Consider the following 23,978-nt stretch of genomic DNA (forward strand, 5'->3'; position numbering starts at 1 on the left):
TGTCTGGTAGTGAAAGTAAAGTCCGATGCTGTAAAGTACAATATTGCATATTGGAACCTGGAATGTCAGGTCCATGGTAAACGGGAAGTGGTCAAACAGGAGATGGCAAGAGTGAGCAACGACATTTCAGAAAATCAGTGAACTAACATGGACCGGAAAGGGCAAATTTAATTCAGATGACCATTACATCTTCTACTGTGGGCAAGAATCCCTTAGAAGAAATGGAGTAGCCCTCATAGTCAACAAAAGAGTCTGAAATGCAGTACTTGAGTGCAGTCTCAAAAATGACAGAATGGTCTCTGTTTCCAAGGCAAACCATTCAGTATCACAGTAACCCAAGTCTATGCCCGACCACTAATGCCAAAGAAGGTGAAGTTGAATGGTTCTATGATGACCTATGAGACCTTCTAGAACTAACACCAAAAAAAGATGTCCTTTTCATCACAGGGGACTGGAATGTAAAAGTAGGAAGTCTAGAGATACCTAGAGTAACAGGCAAGTTTGGCCTTGGAGTACAAAATGAAGCAAGGCAAAGGCCCACAGAGTTTTGCTAAGAGAACACACTGGTTATAGCAAACACCTCTTCCAACAACACAAGAGAAGATTCTACACATGGACATCACCAGATAGTCAATACTGAAATCAGATTGATTATACTTCTTGCAGCTGAAGATGGAAAAGTTCTATACAGTCAGCAAAAACAAGACCGGGAGCTGACTGTGGCTCAGATCAAGAACTCCTTATTGCAAAATTCAGACATAAACTGAAAAAAGTAGGAAAAACCACTAGATCATTCAGCTATGACCTAAATCAAATCCTTAATGGTTATACAGTGGAAATGACGAATAAATTCAAGGGATTAGATCTGATAGATAGAGTGCCTGAAGAACTATGGACGGAGGTTCACGACATTGTACAGGAGGCAGTGATCAAGACCATCCCCAAGAAAAAGAAATGTAAAAATGCAAAATGGTTGTCTGAGAAGACCTTACAAGTAGCTGAGAAAACAGAAGCGAAAGGCAAAAGAGAAAAGGAAAGATATACCCATCTGAATGCAGAGTTCCAAAGAATAGCAAGGAGAGATAAGAAAGCCTTCCTATGTGATCAACGCAAAGAAATAGAGGTAAACAATAGAATGGGAAAGACTAGAGATCTCTTCAAGAAAATCAGAGATACTAAGGTAACATTTCATGTAAAGATGGGCACAATAAAGGACAGAAACAATATGGACCTAACAGAAGCAGAAGATATCAAGAAGAGGTGGCAAGAATACACAGAAGAACTGTACAAAAAAGACCTTAATGACCCAGATAACCATGATGGTATGATCACTCACCTAGAGCCAGGCAACCTTGAATATTCATGGAAGGACTAATGCTGAAGCTAAAGATCCAATACTTTTGCCACTTGATGCCAAGAACTGGCTCACTGGAAAAGACCCTGATGCTGGGAAAGATTGAAGGCAGGAGGAAAGATTGAAGACAGAGGATGAGATGATTGGATGGCATCACTGACTCAATGGACATGAGTTTGAGCAAGCTCCAGGAGATGGTGAAGGGTGGGGAAGCCTGGCGTGCTGCAGTCCAAGAGATAGCAAAGAGTCGGACATGACTGAGCAACTGAACAACAGATTCTTAATAGAATAAGGATAAGAAGAAAGTCATTTGGGGGAAGTTTCATATGTCAAAAAGTAAACAGAAAGATGCATTTGACCTCAGCTCACCGCTAGGTTACAGGGATGGGGGGGTGGACTGTCGACGCCTGGGGGAGCAGCGGTGGACAGTGGCCTGGCTGACCTGCATGTCTATACCCAGGACGGGGCCGCCCCACACCCTCGGGGCACAGCAGGCTGGGTCTGGCCTGGGCACTGGGCAGGAAGCACCTCCCTTCCTAGCATTCAGAGCCTGGGGAGTGTGCGGGGTGCAGATCCCAGCTCCACCGCTGCCCGGCTTTGCCCCACTCTCCTCTAGGCCTGCCTGCTTAGCTCTTCTCACAGGCCTCTTCCCTGAGCTATGTGAGTGAGTAAGTTCATCACAAACTGATGTGCTCTGTGTGACTCAAGGGCTCTCTAAGAGAGAAGTCCAGAAAGAGGCGAAAAATGCAGGCATCTTTACCTCCTTGTACATGTTCACACGGACGGATGACTTGCTGGAGTACTGACTGAATTCCCGCCAACCTCAGTCACATTCTCAATGTTTCTTTTGATTAAATTCTCATTCACACCTATCCTGATTCCCAGCGCTTACAAACTTGGTTGGTGTCGGGATTCAGAGGTGGCAAGGGGCAGAAAAGACACCAGGATACAGAGCCGGGGGTAGAAGCTGACAATGTAGTGACCAAAATGAGAACTAGGCTGAAGCTGGCCTGAGAGGTGGTGGCCAGCATGAGGCCGCAGGGCAGTGCCAAGGGCTGCTTCCACGTGTATCTGACAAAGGTCTCACTAAACCTCCAGGAAATGCACTCTCTCAGCAAAGGCTGATGGCAGGAAGAGCATTGTTCAAAACTCTCCAACAGAATGACACTGTTTCACAGTGCTAAACCTCCAGTGTTTAAAAAATAAGAGAGCTAATGGAAGTGGCATATCTGATTACCTGTCCAAACATGTTCCTTTCTTTGGAAAAAAAAAAAGCTTTCATGAAGAAAATGAAAACGCATACAAAAAATGAGGGAATCATTACATTATAACACAGCTCAACAGACAGGACATGATTAGATGCAGGGACAGTTTTCCTTCCCTCCATCAGCAACAACCTGTGCCGGATTTTTAGAGAATGCAAAGATTAGGGCTATGGTCTTTAGAGCCTGGAGGTTTACAGTCTAATGAAGAGGCATATGTGTACATGCAAAACCATTCCTGGAAACCTCACTGTTCCAGAATGTGGTTCCTTCTGATGGTTTGCAACCCATGCGCAGGAGCTGTTTCACTACAGCATGAGTCTGCACTTGGCACACTGAATCACACCTCTATCCTCTAAGTTTGACCTCCCAGCCTGATGCTCCAAGAATCCAAGAAAAGCTGGGTATTCACCAAGATCTCTGGAGAGATCCCTGGCAAACATGAAGTGTCCATTGTTACATATAAGGCACTCTTGGTGCCCCGAGAGACACGCAGACAGAGAGGAAGGGAAACACAAGGGCAAAAGCCCAGGACTACAAAATCCCCTCTGTTTACCAGGCAGAATGTATGGATTTTCCCATCCCTGGCAAGAGAACTATTCTCTGATTGAAGCAAGGAGAGAATAAAATACGGCATTCCTGATTAAACCTGTCCCGTTTCTATTGTCCAGCTAAATGTTTTTATTAAAATCTCTTAAAATGCTAATGTGCTTCATGCTTCCATCAGCAGCCAGGACACTGAGACAGCATGAGGACGGTGCCTGGGTGCTGCGTATGATCGAGACGCTCTTCCATAAAGTGTAAACAGATGGGAGGGAGCGTCTGGACTCTTTCAGGATATTTTCCATAATTACTAACTGGTTCAGAAAGATGCAAAACACTTCTCTGGCAGTCCAGTGGTTAAGAATCTGTCTGTGAGTGCAGGCGACACAGGTTCGGACCCTGGTCCAGGAAGATCCCACATGCCTTGGGGCACCACAGCTATCGAGCTAGTGATCTGCAAGAGAAGCCACTGCAATGCGAAGCCGGCCCACCACAATTAGAGAGCAGCCCCTGCTCGCTCCAATTACAGAAGACCTGTGCACAGGCGCAAAGACCCAGCACAGCCAATAAATAAATATGTATTATTTAAAGATGCACTGATGTTAGAGGTGGGGAGAAGAGGGGACTTTTCCCTGATGAGGTCATAGAGGGTGAAGAAGGGAAGAGATGGAAAACACCGAAGACCCTGCAAGTGCATTCTCTGCGCCCTCCACCACCGCTGGCCTTCTCTCTGGCGGCAGCAGCCCCAGTTTTATGAGGAAGGCAACTGCACCAGAATCCACTTCTGCTAAGAACTTTAAAAAAAACTTGAAAACAGAGCAAAAAAAAAAAAATTCTATAAAGTGCCCTCAACTGCTAGCACCATTTAAAAGAGCATTCCTGGCAGACTGAGTTCATCCGATGACATGCCAGCTTGCCACATTTTTAGCAAAGAAGTCAGTGTCCTACATTAACTTTCTTTGACAAGTGGATTATTACTATTTCTATGAAATTTAAAGAGAAATGTTAAATGCTATATTAAAATTGTGAAGTTTTGTTCATAAACATGCAATTCTCAGGGGAAAAAAAGAGGCAAAAATAGTTCTACTAATGCTGGTCCCTACTTCATCGTGGTTTTCATAAAAAGAAGCATTTGAACAGAATCTAGCAGATATACTTGTGTAGAGAGTTGACTTTCTTGAATGCATCTTGGAAAATGGCACTGTGATTTTAAGTGGCCTGCTGCAGGGGTCAGAAATATCTTCTGTAAAGGGTCAGAGAGCAATATTTTAGCCTTTGTGGGTCACGTGGTCTTTGTCACAACTACTTAACTGCTGTTGCAGTGTGAAAGCAGCCGGATACCAAATAGAAATGAATGAGCATGGGTGCGTTCCAATAAAACTTTATTGAGAAAAACAGGCGATGGGGCCAAATTTGGCCACAGGCAAATAAATCCCTAGTCCACAAGAACTTTCTTAGGAAAGCTTTTCCTCCAACATAATTCTTACACTTTTAAACGCTAGAACAGAATAAACCCCAGGGTATGATGTTATAAAGCAGCAGTTCTCCGTCCTTGGCTATATATTAGAATTCCCAGGGAAGATCTGAAAAATTCTGTTGCCAGGCTGCACCACAGATTAAAGAATCCTTGCATGTAGGGCCCAGGTCTCAAGACATTTTTAAGCTCCACAGAAGATCTAATGTGTAGCTACAGTTGAGAACCTCCATGGAGGAAGTTTCTCGCAGTAATTATAACTGATGGTTCAGCTACCTTAACTTCTCTCTGTCACTCATCCAGTAACCTAACCACTGAGTCATCCATAGCCCAAGGAGAACTTTCTCTTTGTAAGTAAAGGAAAGAAACGCATTACAATTGATTGAACGCCTACTCTGAGCCAAGTCCTAAAATGAATACTTTTATATCTTATGAATTAGGTATTATTTCATCTCCATTGATCTGTGAAGAAACCAAAGCTCAGAGAGGTTATATAACTTGCCCACTTGGCACAGCAAATGTAAATTCAGGATCTAAACTCGGGTCTGGCTGCTGAGCCCAGGAGCTCTTGGGCTAGTCTCACATTACAACCTCAAATTGCTCATGAAGTCTTGCACCCGATACAATTCACTGATTAAAATAGTCATTGCAGTATCTGAACATGCTTTCAGGTTACATAACTATAATCACCTTCCTATAATTTAGTCAAATAATATCTAAGTCGATAAATAAATACACAGCCTTTCCTCATATAAAGAGGTCTTCAGAAAAAATTTTTCTTTAAAATGATGACCTCCGAAATGTATTGGAAGATTTTTTTTTTTAATCAGGATGCTACATTATTACTTGTACTGATAAACAGATTTGCTTTCATTATCATTTTTTGTGGTATTTTTAAAAACTATCAGAAATATCAGTTCCATCAATTAGAGGGAAAACCAGTGTAAATCAGGCGTCCATTTAAAAACAGAAGCTTGGGGCTTCCCTTGTGGCTCAGTGGCAAAGAATCTGCCTGCCAATGCAGGAGACGTGGGTTCGATCCCTGGTCTGGTGGGATCCCATGTGCCTCAGAGCAACTAAGGCTGTGCGCCACAACTGCTGAGCCTGTACTCTAGAGCCCAGGAACCACAACTACTGAAGCCCCTGTACCCGGGAGCCCGTCCTCTGCAAAGAGAAGCCACTGCAATGAGACGCCCAAGCACTGCAATGAGACAGGAGCTCCGCCTCGCTGCAATGCAGCTGGAGACAAGTCCATGCAGCAACGAGGACCCAGCACAGTCAAAAATAAACAGATAAACTTATTTAAAGAAATAGAAGCTTCATCACGTTCATACTGGATTTGTGATAATGTACTCTGAAATACTTCAGTATTAGTAATGAGATATGAGAACAATCTGAATCAGCGCCTAGAGATTCATAATATACAAAATGCTCTCACCTATAGCCATACCTTAGCCTTGGTCTCACTTGGTACAATCAGTGGAACCTGAGACTTGTGACGGTTAATGGTGGAGACCAGCAGTACACAGAACCCCACTGTCTGTGAATGTACATGGTTTGGGACAGGGGCCAGCTCAAGTCCATGAAAGTGTAATAGGGAAGAACAAGCCTCACTCCATTCTGGCTGTTTCTTTTACTTTATTTCTTTTACTTTTTATTTCTTTTACTTGTATTCTATTGTTTTTGCTACAAGTTAATAACTAAAAGAATGTTGCCTATAGCTTGAAATATACAGGACAGCCCATCATCAAGGCTCTGATCTTTAAAGGGGTAACATTTCTCCATTCATATAGAGATATAAAGTTGCAGAACAGAGAATAACAGTTGTCTTGAAGGTTTAAAGGAACATTGTGACCTGACCTACACCCGCAGCTGCAAGAACAAAGGATTCAGGCACCAACAGGTTTGCAATAACCAACCATGACCCCTCCCCTTTGGGTATAAACGCAGCCCGAATCCTAACTTGGGTGAGAAGGCTCTTTAGGACACCAGTCCATCATCTTCTCAGTCTTGTGGCTCTACGAATGAAGTCACTACTCCGCCTCAACAACTCCTCTCTCAATCTCCTGGCCTGTCCTGTGGTGAGCAGTTTGAACTTGCACCCGGTAACAAAAGGGCCTGTGTGGGACCTGCCGACTTCGGCCTTCTCTTCCTCTGAGTATCGCTGCCACCTCAGCTGATGACATTGGTTTGCCAAAACCAGCAAAGAATCTCATCACATCCCTATTGAGTGAGCCTTTCAAGCAGTGTTGGCTTACCGGATTTTGAGCAACAAGTGGTATGGCCACACCTGCCTGCTAAACATGTCAGCGTACTCCCAGTGTGATGTTCCACGGATGTCCAGGGTGCCTGGGTGCTGGGAGAGGTGACTGCGACTTTCAGTGTCAACAGCATAGGCCACCCCTGTTCTTCACTGGCACGGGACAGCTCAATGCCACGACCTCTAAGTAGTAACACCACCCAATTAACTGATGCATGACCGAGAAGAATGTCTAATGACCCACTTTTATGAATAAGAGGGTGTTTGAGATAAACACATATGCTGCTTATATTCAAATAAAGTGTATACAATTGATCCTACCTTACACACCAATTTGCCTGGCAAACTCCACCCCCATAAAAGTGGGCTTCCACCCAGCTGCGCCATTTATGCACCAAATGCCTCTTTTCTGCTGACCAACTACAACGTACAAATCAATGTCCTCACACAGAATCTGCGAGTCATCATGATGATTGATTTCTTTAGGGCACCAAAATCTTCAAAACTGCTTAGTCCCTCTTCTGCTTTTCTGTCAACAAAATCATTACATTCGGAGATTAACTGACCACTCACCATTTCTGAGGTAATAAAGGGTGTCAGTCTCTTCCTACTAAAGACCATTAACTAGTTTTTAAATACTAAAGAAAGCCTAAGCTCCAGGGAAAAGCCAAAACCCTCTCCAAGGTCAGAAGCTACCGTGGATTTACATTTCACAGCTTCGCAAAGAAGTTTTGAGTTCAGAAGGTCAAAGAGTTACATTTTAGCTCTGCCAATCAGTATGAGATACTACCAGCCCTTTCATCACACTTCACAAATCTGGAAAATCTTTCACCGCCAGGAGACCCAGGAGACATCATTAGATAAAACATCAGCACATCAGACAGTTTATAATCTCAAGATGTTGGATAATGTTCCAACGTCCTCTTTTCCCTTTCTTCTTTCAACCAACAAGAATGCTCACAGTAGACAGCCCCGGGGCATACGCGTCAGCATCAAAATGTGAGACGTTTCAGCCCCCAGTGTCCACAGATGTGCCCCTCACTCTGAAGCCTTGAATTACTACAGCCTTGAAAGTCTTAAAGTGGGACGTGGATGATGAATTAAATTTCAGGGCAATGCTTTCTTCATCCATCTGGCAGCTGATGACACATTTAGTACTCTTTATTGCCTATCTGTCCTGAAGAAAACGCTGTGATTTAAACACAGTAAATATTCCTGAAGGGAAGGTTATCGGCTAGATCGAAGGGACGCCGAGGAGCTTGGGCAGAGGAAACAGGAGATCACAGGCTGAGGTCAAGGAGAAAATGGAGGATCCGGAAGACAGGGATTAAGAGAAGAAAATGTCAGTGGTGGTGGGGAGAGAAAACAATGGGCAGGGGCGATGGGTCTACAGAGTAAAAGGACTGCAGGGAGAAGAGAGTAGTGAGATTTATGGGGAGAGAGGACAGAGAGCTACTGAGCGAGCAGGGGCAGCCCAGGAGAGAAATTCTGGGCGAGCTGAAAGCAGGGAGAAGGGGTGTGGGAGCCAGTCTCCAGGCCAGTCCCCACGCTCTGACGGTCATGCCCGAGTGGAGTCCCTTCCCACACTCAACTGGACCGACATCTCCAGTTCCTAAGCTCTGATGGAAACGACACTGTCCCTGACATCCGAGGCTAGGTCACAGACAGGACCTAGCATTCTCTCTCAGATCACTCACTCTCAGCAAACACAGCTGCAACATTCTGAGGATACTGAAGCCAACCTATGGAGGAATCCACCCAGTGAGGAACTGAGGCCTCCTGCCAAGAGCTGGCACAACTTGCCTCCAAGTGAGCAGGTCACCTTGGGAGGGGATCCTCTGTTCCCAGTCAAGCTTCGGGTGATTGCAGCCCTGGGGCACAGCTACAACCCCATCTAAGATCTTAAGTTGTCCCTGAATTCCTGACCCACAAGAACTGTGGGGGGAAATAATTTTTTATTGTTCTTTTAAGCTGCTAAATTTGGGGATAGCTTGTTACTAACAATATTACTAACAGGGTTGAACTATGTCGAGAGAGCAGGAAGGGACTTGGTGGTCCAGTGGTTAAGAATCCACCTTCCAATGCAAGGGACATGGGTTTGAGCCCTGGTCGGGGAACTGAGATCCCACAGGCAACTAAGTGTGTGTGCCACAACTACAGAGAAGCCCATTCGCCACAATTCAGCCCAAAATAAATAAATTCAAAAACTTTTAAGAGAGGGCAGGAAAACAGAGACAAACGTAGGGCTGGGAGGGCAAGTCATAACAGGAAAGCAGAGAAGGTAATAATATCAGCACAGAAGTCTGACTTCTCTCACTTTCTCTTTCCTTCTTCTTACCTCATTGCATGTCAATTTCTTTTTCCCTAAGTGAAACTTCTCTGATGTGAAAACTGAACCTGGACACCCCAATGCTTCTGGTAATATAAATGGGACAAGAGAATGTGGAAGAATAACAATAGCATAATAGAATAACAAAGTTATTCTAAGTGCTTTCTTTATATTTAATCAGTTAAGTTCAACCCTGTGCAGCAGGTCCCAGATAAGGGTGATGTGACTTGTGCAAGGCCACACAGCTAGTGAGCGGTCAAGCCAAGACGGAACCCGGACAGCCCAGTTTCCGAGCTCCCGCGCTGAACCACATCAGCCTCTTGTGTCCGTCTCAGACCAGGGGCCTGGGGGCTCACCTTCTCAGACCGTCTCACCCTATGTGACTGCACGCTAGGGGGGCGCTGTCTCTGCCTTCACCCTCGGGCTTAAGGGAAGTGAAGTCGCTTAGTTCTGTCTGACTCTGCGACCCCGTGGACTGTAGCCTGCCAAGCTCCTCTGCCCATGGGATTTTCCAGGCAAGAATACTGGAGTGGGTTGCCATTTCCTTCTCCAGTGGATCTTCCCAACCCAGGGATCAAACCCAGGTCTCCCGCATTGTAAGCAGATGCTTTTACCATCTGAGCCACCAGGGAAGTCTAAGGGGGCTTAAGGGGGCCTCTCTCAACTGGGGCAGATTGGACTTTCACAGAAAACTCTGCTAAGTAAGCAGAACACAACTCAGCGACTGGACAACAAGGAGAACAGCAGGAAAATAAACAAGAGTCCTGAGGAGACGTGTGCCCTCCTGACACAGGCCTAGGACAGCCTGACTCCCCAGGTGCCTGACTGAGGTAGGCAGCCTGGGGCCGTGGAGGTGGAGGAGGCCCGTTTCTGGCTGCAAAAACGTCTCCTCGCTGCAAGACTGTCAAAAAGAGGGGCCCTGTGTTTAGAAAAGCCAGATTCCCCAACTCGCTACAAAAATCAAGGCCAGCCTCTCAGCCCTCGGGTCTAGGTTCTGGGGAACGTGGCCCGTGGGGACCCGCCCAGTAGCCCCAGCAGCCTCCTTTATCAATTTCTGGTCTGAGGACCACGTTCCAAGCATCCAGCAGGCCAGCCTTGCTTTCTCACTGTCCTCGGGGCCAGGAGCGGTCCCGTGCGTGACCTACATTCAAGTCCCAGTCATGCCACAGTGCTCACGACCTGTGGTCACAGGACCACTGGGGAACATCATCCCACATCCAGGACCCTGTGCTTGCTGGGCCAGGACCACAGCATCCGTTTCCAACCTGTGCCGATCTCGACCACACTCAGCTCCACTGCTGGCTTCCAAAGGAAACCAGTAACCCTAACCTACTGCAGACTCTGTCATTCCACTAAGCCTTAGGGGGTCAGGCAGAACTGCTGGTCACACGGCGTAACCATTTCACCTGAAAAGAATCATCATTGCATATGATGAACAATCTCTTCCGCCAAAGTCTCCCAGCAAGGCCTGTCAACAGGCATTCTCCTCTACCTTCCCCCTCCCTCCACCCAGCCTCTCCCCAGCCCAGGATCCCTCTTCTCAACCCTCCCCTCTCCCTGTTCCTTCCCCAGTCTCACAGTCCAGTTTTACTCAGAGCATCTAAACCCAGGCACTCCCCCTCCTAAAAGACCGGTGCAGCACAGCTTTCCAAGGGGCGCCTGTGCTGAGGTCATGGAAGCAGACCCATGGGGAGTGGGGAAGGTCAAAGGTTAGACATGAAGCGCTTGAGAGGGTCAGAGATCCCAACTGGCCGCAGGGACTTGAGCAACTCACCTCGTATCTCTGTCAAATTCTCCATTTATAAGATGAAGATGAACTAAAATATCCGGGGTCACTTCCGGTTTCCACGCTCTATGATTTTAGGTAACTCTCCAGCAAAGCCAGCGAGTTATAACCGAGGAACAAGTAAGTCTCAGTCGTCCTAACATCGTTCACTTTTAGGTTTAAAGAACCTTAATGACTTGGTTGCCACCCTATTTCTCAAGAGCCCCACCTTGCCAAAAACACAATTTGAGGAAAGCTTTGCTTCCTCTCCTGCCTTTGGTCCAGCCCCTTAGAGAGCCTGACCTTCTGTGAACACGTCTGAATGGAGCGGAGTTGTCTTCCTCACAAGAGTATTACCCGGAAAGCAATGAGGGCATTGTGCAGGGGATGGGGAGCTGTTTCTGAATCCCCACATTTTTCGAGGAGCAAATAAAAACACCACTGCCTCCCTGGAGTCTGAGATTAAACAACACAACCTCAGCATTTTTCCTTTTCAATTATTTTAGTGTCTCCACCCAAATGCCAGAATGGTTCCCAGAATCTGCCACAAGGTGGGGGGTGGCGGGTTGTGACAGAATAGCAAATGCTGCTCACCTTTGCCAAAGCCCCTGTTAAGTAAAGCCAAGATGGGGGAGGGGCGGGGAGGAGGCCCTGTGCCCAAAGCTGTGTCCTGGGAGAACGGCGGACGCTGTCCTGGCCCGCGCTGCTTGCGTTTGCAGTGCTCTGGAAAAAGACTACCCACAAAGCCATTAAAGCATCCAAGTAGGGTAAATAGGAGTAAAGAGCTGCTGCCCATGAAGAACGGCCCTCCACTGCCAGACATCCCCTCTTAATAGATCTTAATGAGCTATTTTAAATGAAGGGGAAGGAAAAGGCCTAGCACTAACACCTGATAATCATCTGTAATTCTCCATGTGTAATGTCACTTAATAGAGGAAAATAATGCAGACGTGGACAGATGCTGGCTAGAGCCTTACAGTGACATCAAAATGAGGGTATTCTGTACAGCAAGGAGCACGCCAAAGCTGCAGTGTTTCAAAGGCAAGTTTTCATCCAAGGACAATACACACCACGACTGTGGGGAATCTGCAATGAAATGAATGCCCACCAAGTATGACCCCCGGGAACAGGCAGGGGCTACAGATATTTAGCTTTATGTCCGAACAGCTGATGGGTGTAGCAGAGACTTGTTTAGCTCCAAATATTTAATGTAAGATTCAGTGAGTCTATATCAGCTTGAGTAAGAGGAAGGAGAATGGATTCCCCAGCATCCTAGACAGGTTTTTGGACAACTTACAAGAACTACAATCTTAGCACTGTAGGACTCATCTAAAGTCAAATGTTCTTATTTTACAGATGATCAAAAGAAACCCAGAGGCAGTCTCAGCTGTCAGCCAAGCCTCAGGTGTGCTGGAGAAGAAAGGAAGGGGTGGGAGGTCATGAAAGGACTGTTACCCTTTATTTTACTGGTGATTTCAATGTCAGTCTTGACCAGGAATCAGCATTTCCTGTAACTTTCTTCATCTCTGTCTGCATCAATGAATAATCCGTGAGCACTTACCGTGAATTCTGAGGTTACTCTAGATACTGAGATGTATCTATTGTAGTTGAGAATGATTTTATCTAATGTCTCTGCAATCATATTAAAGCGTGTTAGCATGTCTTAAAAATCCGACTGGAGGACCTGCCTGGTGGCCCAGTGGTTGAGAATCCACCTTGTAATGCAGGGCACATGGGTTTGATCCCCTGCCGCAGGGCAGCTAAGCCCGCCTGTACAACACAATTAGACAGCCTGTGTGCCAGAGAGGTTTCCCAGGTGGCACTGTTGATGAAGAACTTGCCTGCCAATGTAGGAGACACAAGAGATTCGAGTCTGATCCCTGAACAGGGAGATCCCCTGGAGGAAGTCATGGCAACCCACTCCACTGTTCTTGCCTGGAAAACTCCAGGGACAGAGGAGTCTAGTGGGTAACAGTCCATAGGGTTGCAAAGAGTCAGACACGACTGAAGTGGCTTAGCCGGCACACACGTGCCACAGCGAAGATCCTAAGCAACTAAAACCTGATACAGCCAAAAATAAATACTTTTTAAAATATCACTATACTATTACTGTCCTAGTAAACAAGAAACCCAACTCTTCACTTGAGATTTCCACCTCTGTGAGTGATCTCCTCCAAGTAGGTGCACATGTGTAAAAGAATGAGTCTGCATTGGAGCATAGCAGCACCAACTGACCTGGTGGCATCCACAGGAAAGAACGATTGTGGGCTAAGAGCTGAAGACAGATGAGGAAGAAAGACAAGAGTCCACATCACCAATGGATAACAAAAAAGGGGGAAAACAACCAAGACCCAGGAGAGCACGGTCTAAGGTACCCTTCCGGCATGGCCGCAGACAACCAGAGGCCAAGGATCACAGCAGTCCTGCCTCCAGCAACAGCCAGGGGAGAAATGCAAGTGAGCGCTGCAGGTGGGCCACTGGAAAGCTTTGCTTGGGTCTGCGTGGGTTGACAATCACCAGCACTAGGAATCGCTTGCTTTTGCTTTAATAAAGGATAAAACAATCGAAACTGGAAACAAGGTAAATCGACTTGATTTTTATTTCAATTTTCTTGAAAGTTACCTGGATTAAAACACAGAGCACCTCCAGTCTATTCTGGGGAAAAGAAGCTGGGAAAGAAAAGCTGAAAATAATTACATTAGTGATTTTTAGTTGATACAGCTTTTCTTTTGGAGTTGACATTTAAGAATTCCATTGAAATCGTATTAAGTGCTGACCTAAGCCAATTTAGCACTTCGGAAAATGGCCAGTTCTTTTGATGAAGATCAGGAACTTCCAGCACTTAGAGGTCACCTAGAGCTCTGTGCTCCAAATCCCAAACTGACTATTGGTCCCTCCAAATTCTGCCAACATACATAAGCAAGCAGGCACAAAACCAGATGATCTGTCCTTTTCCAGTGGAAATTTCTGTTATTGATGTCAGGCACTTAGACAAGAATATAGCAAGTTCACTCTGGAGGTAGACAACATTCTCAGGACCCGACAAGCACACCGGAGTGTCAGATGGAGAACACAGCCCTGCAGGCAAGGAGAACCCGCAGACCAACTGCCCTGCCAGCCCAGCAGGTTCCCGCCCGGAATTCACAAGGGACGCTGGGCCTTTTATCTTTCACTTTACCAGTGAAAATGTTTCTCAACATCCTTAAGGGAAAGAAAATTTCCCACTTGGATGATACCTGAAACATTTGGGTCACTAGCTTTAGAGAATGTATTTGTCACCATGAAGTTAAGTCCAATGTCAACTAAACACTCCAAGAGTAAGTCAGAAAGAGAAAGATAAATATCATATACGAATGCATATATAAGGAATCCAGAAAGATGGTACTGATTAATTTATTTGCAGGTCATCCATGGAGAAAAAGACAGAGAACAGATTTAGGAACACAGGGTCGGGGCCTGGGGGAAGGAGAGGGTGAGATGTATGGAGAGAGTAACATGAAACTTGTATTACCATATGTAAAATAGATGGCCAGTGGGAATTTGCTGTATGACTCTGGGAACTCAAACAGGGGCTCTGTAGCAATCTAGAAGGGTGGGATGGGGAGGGAGGTGCGAGGGAGGTTCAAAAGGGAGGGGACATATGTATACCTATGGCTAATGCATGTTGATGTATGGCAGAAAACAACAAAATTCTGTAAAGCAATTATCCTTCAATTAAAAAAAAAATGTACCGCTATTTTATCAGGCAAATTTACTCAAAAGTTTAAACTACTGAGAGCTACTGTCAAATAAAACTTATTGAAATTCTGCAAATTTGGTTTCACTCATCAGTCTTCTCCACTAGATAAAATGCATATCAAACCAGTTGCTTAATCATGTTAAATTACTGTTCATATTTTCAGGAGATCACAGTCAAAACCTAAGATTTATTTCTAAGTTCTTCACCAAAATGAACATATTTTTCTTGTGTTACTAACTTCTGTATATAAGTATTATACTAGAATTTCACTCTATTTTAGGCTTTTACATAGTCGAATTATGGTAACAATATTAAAATCATAATTTTAAATGAGATTTCCAAAAAGAATCATGGTTTCTAAATGAGATTTCTAAAAAGAATCAATCTCTAAAGCTTTGCCATTGCAAATTATTCTGATTATAATAGGAAAACTACTGTTTATTGATATAAAACCACATCATGTTCAACCCTAACCATAATTTTATATTCCCATTTAAGAGATGGGAACACTTTAGCTCAGAAGAGTTAGGTAAATTGACCCAAATTACGAGATACAGAAAGGATACAGGATCCAAAGTCAAGTCTTCCTGGCTCCAAATCCTAACTTCTTTCCTTTTTGATTTGTTACTGCACCCAAGTCCCAGAACAAACTAACCACTAAATTATGCAACAGAACGGAATCACACGAACACGGCACAATGTCCCATTTCATACCTTTGGTCCTCTGAAACTTCCTGGGCTGGTTGGAGAGGAGCTGGAGGATTTCGTCGATTTAGGAGTGGAGAGCTGGCTGCTGGGAGTTCCATTAACTGACAGTGAGACAGCAAAGGAGAGAGAGGTCAGAACCCAGAGCCACCAGGCCAGGCAGAAACACTAAGCATGTGCCCCACACAGCTCCACCGGAGCTCCGACTCACTGAAAGCTCAAAGCAGATGGCAAATCAGCAAAAAGCAAAACAATGTGTCTTACTGCATTGCAGACAAAGTATCAGGCAAATAAGCAGTGAAACTGGATTTTCAATAATAGTTTTCCAGCAGTAACATGAACAAATATATAAAACGTTATGGAGCTCGAGATGTGAACGGGAACTTGTCCACAAATCTGGCATGCCAGCGAGGGTAGAGAAATGCATGGCCGTCATATTTGTAACTGTTCACTCGGAAGGCTGTCCTACAACCTGTCCACACCACCTGAATCACTGAGGCATTTCTCTGTCTCTCCCAGATCAACTCCACAATACAATAATTCTAACACATATCCTAAGGGTATTCTTCATGGAAAAAGAAAAGTATTGGTCATTTCCCCCTGTAATACCCACTTATTTGTTTAAAGGTCATAAAAGGCACTCTTCCAATTTCCTTTTATCTGGACTAGTTATTTCTGAGTCCTTCCATTTTCTTGTCTTCTTAGCTTAATTTTCCCATTATTTCACAAATCTTGGTGGGTTTCTCCAACACCCTCCTCTAACCTTCCGCACACTTCCTCAGTTTAGAGACTAGGTGAGGAAAAGCATGGCCATGGCGGCTTCCAGGAGAGGGTAAGCTTGCAGATTTTATGCTAACTATACAGTGCTAGTCACACATCCCACTGTGACTCAGGCTTATTCCTAATTATACCACTTCTGTCGTAATTTCACAAAGCTATTAGTTAACATCTGGTACTGCTTTTTTTTTTTTTCCTTTTCTAGGGAGTTATTTTAACCCCTTTTATCATTAATTCTCAAAGCTTTTACCTCAAGTAGATGAAAACTGCCATTCGTCTCTATGCAAAGACAAGCAAAGTCCATTTCCTTTTTAAAAAAATCTTTTTAATACAAGGGAGCAGACAACTGTTATTTTAAATGATGCTATTAAGTATAAAAAGCAAAATGCAAAACTCCTGAAAAGGTGACCTCAAAAAACTGAGCACCAGTCCTTGAAAGGAGGCAGAATTCTGGATCAATAAGCATAATATTTGTGATGAGATGAATCATTCATGTTTGTTTATTGTATGGCTCACTGCAAAAATTCAGCAAAGATGCAAAAGTTTTATAGTTATTTTTCAATTACCAAACTTTAACTTTTCTAGTTTAAAACCACTCATTCATAAATCATTATCTAGATTTTCTGAACAAACATATGTGGGTATTTATAGCACAAGTACAACACAAATAACTGTACAGTCAATTAGAAACTTCTTAGAGTAGTCAACAGTCCTGCTTCTTTTTCAATAAAGTCACACTTCAATTAGTGCTGTTTCTTTTAAAAATTCTCTTTAAAGGGAACTGGTGGTAGGAATCCACATAGAAAAGAGATATTTATGAGCTATGAGCTAGTGAGCTTGCTAGGAGCTGAAACTGAGTCTGGCTCCATTTCCTCGTCATTCAACACAACTACCTGTTCAGGTCCTCCCCTCCCCAAGTGTTGTTACCTTTCACTGATCTTCAGAAATTACTCTGCAATCAAAGATTTCCCTGGAGCAGTGATGGGAAAGGGACTAAAGAAGAAAAATTAGTTCCTGCAAATGGTAATCCCTGTGGCCAACCAATGTCTCTAAAAATACACCTCCTGCCTAAACATAATTTCTTAACAAAACTCACTGGCAGGGATTGAACTGGTATCTACAAATACATGTTCATATTTACCCTTAAATAACTCCCATCCTGGAGACACTAAGCCATAGACAGCTCTCTAAGTTTCTGATAGTATTTCAAAGGCTCAAAACAAACAAACAAAAAAGCTGTCTAGTGATCTCTTAATGTCATTTTTATTGGCACATTGCTGCATTTCCAGGAAGGTAACTGGAAGCTGGGACAGGGTCACCTTGGGCTCTCTGCCCTGACACTGCTGCCCCAACAGGAAGGTGGACAACGCCCAGCATCTCTGGGACGCTCCCTCTCCTTCAGTAGACCGGGATTTTCTTTCCCCCAAATAAGGCTTTTATCCACCCTTCCCTCAACTGTAAGGTAAGAAATTGACGTGGGGCTTTCTTGTTCGCTTGCTCTGAACACTTTTTATCTGGGTGGACAAAGAGTCACAAGCTAGAAATCTTAAGTGAGAATTTTAAATGCTCACATTATGGTGACTATTGTGGCTCAGGTGGTAAGGAATCCGCCTGCAACGCAGGAGACCCCAGTTTGATTCCTGGGTCAGGAAGATCCCCTGGAGAACGGACAGGCTACCCACTCCGGTATTCTGGCCTGGAGAATTCCATGGACTGTATAGTCCATGGGGTCGCAAAGAGTGGGACATGACTGAGCAACTTTCCCTTTCTCCACTGTGTTACCCGGGTTAATGTCTATGTACTTATTACAAACTATTTAGCTATTTTGATAAATGTGAGTTTTATGGAGGGATTTAGTCCATCAGAAGACTTCAATGATGGGAGCACTTCTGTCCCAATAATGAAAAAGCACAAGATTATGTTTACAAAGTTATTGCTCTGTTTGAAATTCCAGGGAGTCCCATGGAATGTTCTAAATGGTAATGGGTACACTACAGCAAAAGTGCCTGTAAAAGCAAGTTATCCATCTGGGTTCTGCGGCTTTTAATAACACAAAACTATTTTTTATAACTATATAGTATGTATTGAACATGCTTTTGGATTAATCTCTTTTAGAGAAGTCATTTAACCATGGAGATGTGGTTTACATCTCACAACCCTTACTTGTAAGTTTAAGATAAACTTGATTAACCCAAATCCAAATATGGACTCAGCTGAAAATCTGAGGTAGTGAAATGTTAAGATTTTCTTAAATCACTTTATTTAAGCATCTCAAATTCTAGTTAAGAAGATTTATACATTTATTAGACTATTCTGTGAAGCAGTTGGTCTGCAAGACAAGTATGGCTGTGAAACGTGTTTTTAATTAATTTCCCTCTTTAGACCTCGGGTAGCCAAAATTAGAGTAATCATAATATGTGATCTTTGAACTCTTTGATCTCCACTCCACTTTGAACTTTGATCTCCACTCTTATTTAGTTATTTTAGTTATGTGATAAGCATCTGGAAAGCTATCACTGAAACAAAAGCTAAGAACCCGACAAAAGTCTACGTCTACCATATAGTAAACCCAGTGAAGTGTATTCATGCAAATTTCAGGTTACATTAGCTTCCCCAGCATTTGAAATATTGGATTGGCCCCAAAGTCCATTTGGATTTTTCCATTCGATCTTAAAAAACAAATTTTGCAGCCAACCCAATACTTTACAGAAAGCAAAATATGATCTGAAATAAGCTTAACATCAGAGAGATGCTTTCGGTTAAAAATATTCATATTGCCAATATTTTTAGAGAGAGAATACTGGGCTTATTGACTCCAGAGTGAGGAAGAAGGGAAGGAGTAGAATTGCTTCTATGGCCATTTTCATATTACCGACAACCCTTAGCCTTTTTCACTAACAGATTATTTTCCGAAATTAACTTGAAGACAGACCCCTTGAAGCACTGCGCCTCCCCCATCACCGTGTACTGTGGCTGCACGCAGACTACACATGGGGCTCCCTCCTGCAGGCGCCTGGCTCTCTAACAAGCAAGGGAGCCGAAGCAGGACGCACTTGCTGCAGCACAGATGTCCACTGTTACAAGCCAGATACAGGCATGGAAATGGAGCAAAAGGAAACAGAAAAGGCGGCAGAAGACAAAAACAAAAAACCCAGCAGAGCGACAAAGCCGTAATTCTCCTGCTCACCTGGGGATCTGGCTGTAGAGTAGGCACTGGAGTAGTGGCCACCCCTCTTTACTGTACATATTCAGTATCGACAAAGGGGGAGAAGTAAGGAGAGCAGTTATTCGGCAGGTCTAAACGTGCACACGACCCAGGATGATTAGGGTTACAAAAAAAATTTTATGGGATAGAATTATCACTACAGTAAATCAGAAATAACCCTAAATGCTTCACAATAGTGAATCAGCTCAGCAGCATGATAAGAGAAAATATGGCATTAAGGATGCATGGGGGATTTGGGAGCGAGGCCATTCAGAGTCTTACTAAGAATCTCTTAATTTCTTCATTTCTACATTGAGAATAATATCTAAATTTAGAGTTACTGAGAAGATTAAATAAATGAAAATATGTATAAAATTCCTAAAAAAATAATAATAAAATAAACGTGCACACGGAAAGAAGGGAAACTATCCCACCTAAAGAAAGCGGGGTCGGTGCAGAAGATAGAGCAGCAGAAACCCCCGAAACTCGGTATTTTATAGATAGGTTGAGGCTTCAGACAGTTTTTATTCATATTACTTTCACATGTTCTAGATTCCTCACATGTAAAATCATGTTTTTTCACAATCCCTTCCTTAATGGGAAACAATATTAGCATACTATAAGCGAGCCTTATAGCATCAAAATATCAAGATTTGGGGGACATTTTAATTTTTTTAAAATGTCAAAAGCTGTCAAAATTATGACAAATCTATAGGTTTAGGATCTGAAAGAAATGTAGAGGTAAGTCTGACTCTGAAATAAGCAGTATTACTTCCAACAATAATCGTTGCTACGATTAAATTGCTTAACAAAGGAAAAGCCTGTGGAACCTTATCAAGGAAATAGTTTTGCTAGGTGGGTGTATTGGCTTATGCTTTAAACCAATAAGAGAAGAAAATATCCATTAAAAAAAATTTTTTAATGCAGACACAGTGGTCAAAATGTGAAAACACTTCTATGTAAATACCAGGAAAAGAATCTAGATAAGATTGCTCTTGAGAAAATGTGTCAGAACAAAACAAGTATCTTAGGACACTTGTTATAACTTGGAGAAACAGACTTAAAACTTTTGATCTAAAAATCATGCCATCTATACGTTATGTTGGAACCTGGCTGCATACAAGGAAGGGCACGACTACCAACTCATTCTAAAGAAAACCGAAGAACGTGCTCCGTCTGTGACTACCCGCTTCCCTCCCTGTAACTACCTGAAGCCGGTGACTTGCTGCGTCGGGAAGGCCCAGGGCTCTTGGATCCGGAATATTTAACAGCTGAGGAGCGAGAATAAGAAGACTTCAAGACACGGCACTCTAGAAAGAAAGGAAAGCGCTTTAAAGAGATCTAGTTTTAATTCTAGAAAGACCACATTCCAGTAGTTTAGTGCCTAGAACCATTACCTGATCATTTTATTACTGTTAAATGACTTTTATATACAAAGCATCCATCCCAAAAGCACACCTGAGATTTTCGTAAATTAGGCTTCAGACCTTGTCATTCACCTCATTGTTCCAGCAGGAGTCCTTAATACAGAAATCCATATATAGTAAGTGCTCAGTCAAGAAAATTTGATTCACACACACAACCTAATCTCCACATGTACAACTTATTATTATTGATCAACAGAATTGATAGGCAAAGGCTATCATAGAGAGTTCTCTCCAACTCAGCTAATCTTAATTTGAAAGGCTATAGGATTCTAATTTATGAACCCCTTACTTATTTTCCATCTGCCCAAAGTACAAAGCATCAAAAATGAGGGAACCAGTTTTAAACAATAGCTTTGTTCTTTCCATAAATTGCCAAATAAATCAGCATGTGAAAGTGAAAGTGGCTCAGTAATCTCTGACTCTGCGACCCCATGGACTATGCAGTCCACGGAATTCTCCAGGGCAGAATACTGCAGTAGGTAGCCTTTCCCTTCTACAGGGGATCTTACCAACCCAGGGACTGAACTCAGGTCTCCCTGCTGCGTGGCAGGCAGACTCTTTACCAGCTGAGCTACCAGGAAAGCACAAATCGGCATGTAGAGTACCAGAACTAATTACACGGCTAAAATAATCACTTCCAATTCAGACAATTAAGAATGTGGGTTTTGGAGTCCCGCAGCTTTGGGATGAATCCTGGGTGTGACTTTGCTGACTGGTGCACTTAGCTTAGGCCTAAGTCTCAGTTTTCTCTCCCTATGAAATTGGGATGAGACTAAATCTGCTTAACAGGCTTGTTATAAGGATTAAATTATATAACATATTGTCAAATTCACATTAAAATACTTCAATTTATGCAGAAAGATTAAAATATGGGTTGGTTTTAATCTATACCCCCAGGGACAATAAATTAACAAGTGAAGTACACTAATCAGCAAAATACACACCAGGGGAGGCTAGTTAGCATCTGAAAGACTCTAATCAAAACCTTACTCCAAGGGGGCTGTAGCAACAGCAGTTTAGTTCATGAGCATTATAGATGTTGGAAAGTATTCCAGTGTTGAAAGGAGTGGTGTGTGGATTAGTTAGGACCTTCCTAAAGGTACTGCCACTCTTTCATGAACAGGATGTATAACTCTAGAGAGCTAATAGCCAGAACCACCCCAAGGTTTAGGAATCTGAGCAAGCCCTGCACCCAGCTCATTAACACAGGATTTTGCCCTAAGACTAGGTTAGCTAACTTTTATGAATTTTGAATGATTTTTTTAATGCAAGATGTTGTCAGAAGTATAAAAGGACAGAGTTGGGACTCATCAAGATTACAAGTCACACAGATTTTGTTTGTTTTTTAATCTTTGCCTCCTAAACCCAAACAGGACCCTGTAGAAGCTCCTGGGCATGGAAGCCTTTCCCTGTTCGCCCCCCGCACCGCTCCCCCCTGCCCCTTGCTTGTAGGGAACAGACTCCAGCCTCCATGACCTTCCCTGAGCTCCAAAGGGTAGATTCCAACAGTTGCTAGTCAGGGAAGGAAGGCAATGAAGAGGCAAGGGAGGGGCAGCCAAGAAACAGCAGCGCAGATTCGGGGCAGGGCCCTGGTTCTGCCTCAAGGGACACACAGAACAGTGTCTCTGAGCTCTTTACAGAACAAACCCCCAGTAAACGGAAGATATCAGCAATCCTCATTCCAGAGAAGACCACCTTTAGGAACCAGAAAAACTCATCAGAAGACCACCTGAGAACAGGTCAAAGGCGTGCAGGCTCTGCACACACCTCACCCTTGAACAATTGCTGTTAAACCCCTCACCAAATCCTCCAGGGTTGGGACACGCAGTTTTGAGAGGCAGGAGCCCACTGTGTCCCCTTTCGCCTGGCAAAGCAATTAAACTATTCTTTTCTACTTCACCCAAAACTATGTCTCTGAGATTTGACTCAGCACCAGTGCACAGAGGCTGAGTTTTTGACATCACTCCTAACAAAGGCACCTGTGGCAGAATTAGGTCTGAGACTTGTTTTCATAGTAAAATTTTATGACCTGTTAGGTAGGTAGAATAGGGAAAAGGAGTCCCAAACGGCGGTGGCTAAAAGACAAGGAAGGGAAAAGCCCGCGAAAATAGAACAAAAGAAGGTCCGAGGACCAGAGTGAAGACTTCAGGTAGAACCAACAGCACTCCTGGCCAAGCCCAGTTTGCACAGGGCAGGCCGGGGGGGTGGGGGGGGGGGGGTGGGTGGATGGAGACATGTAAGAGGAGGGGCCGAAGCGCTTTCTCTCTCTTTCTCTCCTGCGTGCATGCGCTCCTTCTCTCTCTCCCCCTCTCTCTCCCCTCCACTCTCTTCTTTCTCTCTCCCCCCCTCCTCCACTCTCTTCTCTCTCTCTCTCCCCCCTCCTCCACTCTCTTCTCTTCTCTTCTCTCTCTCTCCCCTCTCCTCCACTTTCTTCTCTTCTTTGTCTCTCCCCCTCTCTCTCCTCCACTCTCTTCTCTTCTCTCTCTCCTCCACTCTCTTCTCTCTCTCTCCCCCTCTCTCTCTCCTCCACTCTCTTCTCTTCTTTGTCTCTCCCCCTCTCTCTCCTCCACTCTCTTCTCTTCTCTCTCTCCTCCACTCTCTTCTCTCTCTCTCCCCCCCTCCTCCACTCTCTTCTCTTCTCTTCTCTCTCTCTCCCCTCTCCTCCACTCTCTTCTCTCTCTCTCTCCCCCTCTCTCCTCCCTTCTTTCTCTCCCCCCCTCTCTCTCCTCCACTCTCTTCTCTTCGTTCTCTCCCCCCCTCTCTCTCCTCCACTCTCTTCCCTTCGAGTCTTTGGGCTGGCATGCCCTCACGCTTTGAGGATGGATTCTCCTGCTATCTCCTAAATAAAACAGAGCTGTAACACTGATGTGCCTAAGAGCTATAACACGGTTTGTCCAAGACCCGAGAGCTGTGACGCGCCGAGGGTTTTAATGTCCGTCGCCCCAAATCTTTGTTGTGACGAGGCAAAGAGCCGAGGAATATTCACTCACGTGACAGACTTAATGGTGATGATATAATAATAACATTAACAACAGTAACAGCATATACTATGTAATGGGCACCCTTCCAACTGTTTTACACATATTAATTCATTTAACCCTCACAAAATCTTACGAAAAAACCCCTATTATTGTCCCC

General features: G+C 44.0%; 1 protein-coding gene across 1 annotated transcript in view; it reads right to left on the minus strand.

The window, feature by feature from the left end:
• The window catches only part of DCLK2 (doublecortin like kinase 2), a 189,471-nt gene that overhangs the window by 40,554 nt on the left and 124,939 nt on the right, over positions 1 to 23,978 (minus strand). Inside the window, exons 4-6 of the mRNA XM_052654635.1 lie at positions 20,622 to 20,723; positions 19,396 to 19,446; positions 15,441 to 15,535 (exon numbers count right to left, since the gene is read on the minus strand). Coding sequence (XP_052510595.1) covers positions 15,441 to 15,535; positions 19,396 to 19,446; positions 20,622 to 20,723 — 248 coding nt within the window. The remainder of the gene's footprint in view (positions 1 to 15,440; positions 15,536 to 19,395; positions 19,447 to 20,621; positions 20,724 to 23,978) is intronic.

The sequence above is a fragment of the Budorcas taxicolor genome, chromosome 17, assembly GCF_023091745.1.
Source record: "Budorcas taxicolor isolate Tak-1 chromosome 17, Takin1.1, whole genome shotgun sequence".
Lineage (NCBI taxonomy): Eukaryota > Metazoa > Chordata > Mammalia > Artiodactyla > Bovidae > Budorcas > Budorcas taxicolor.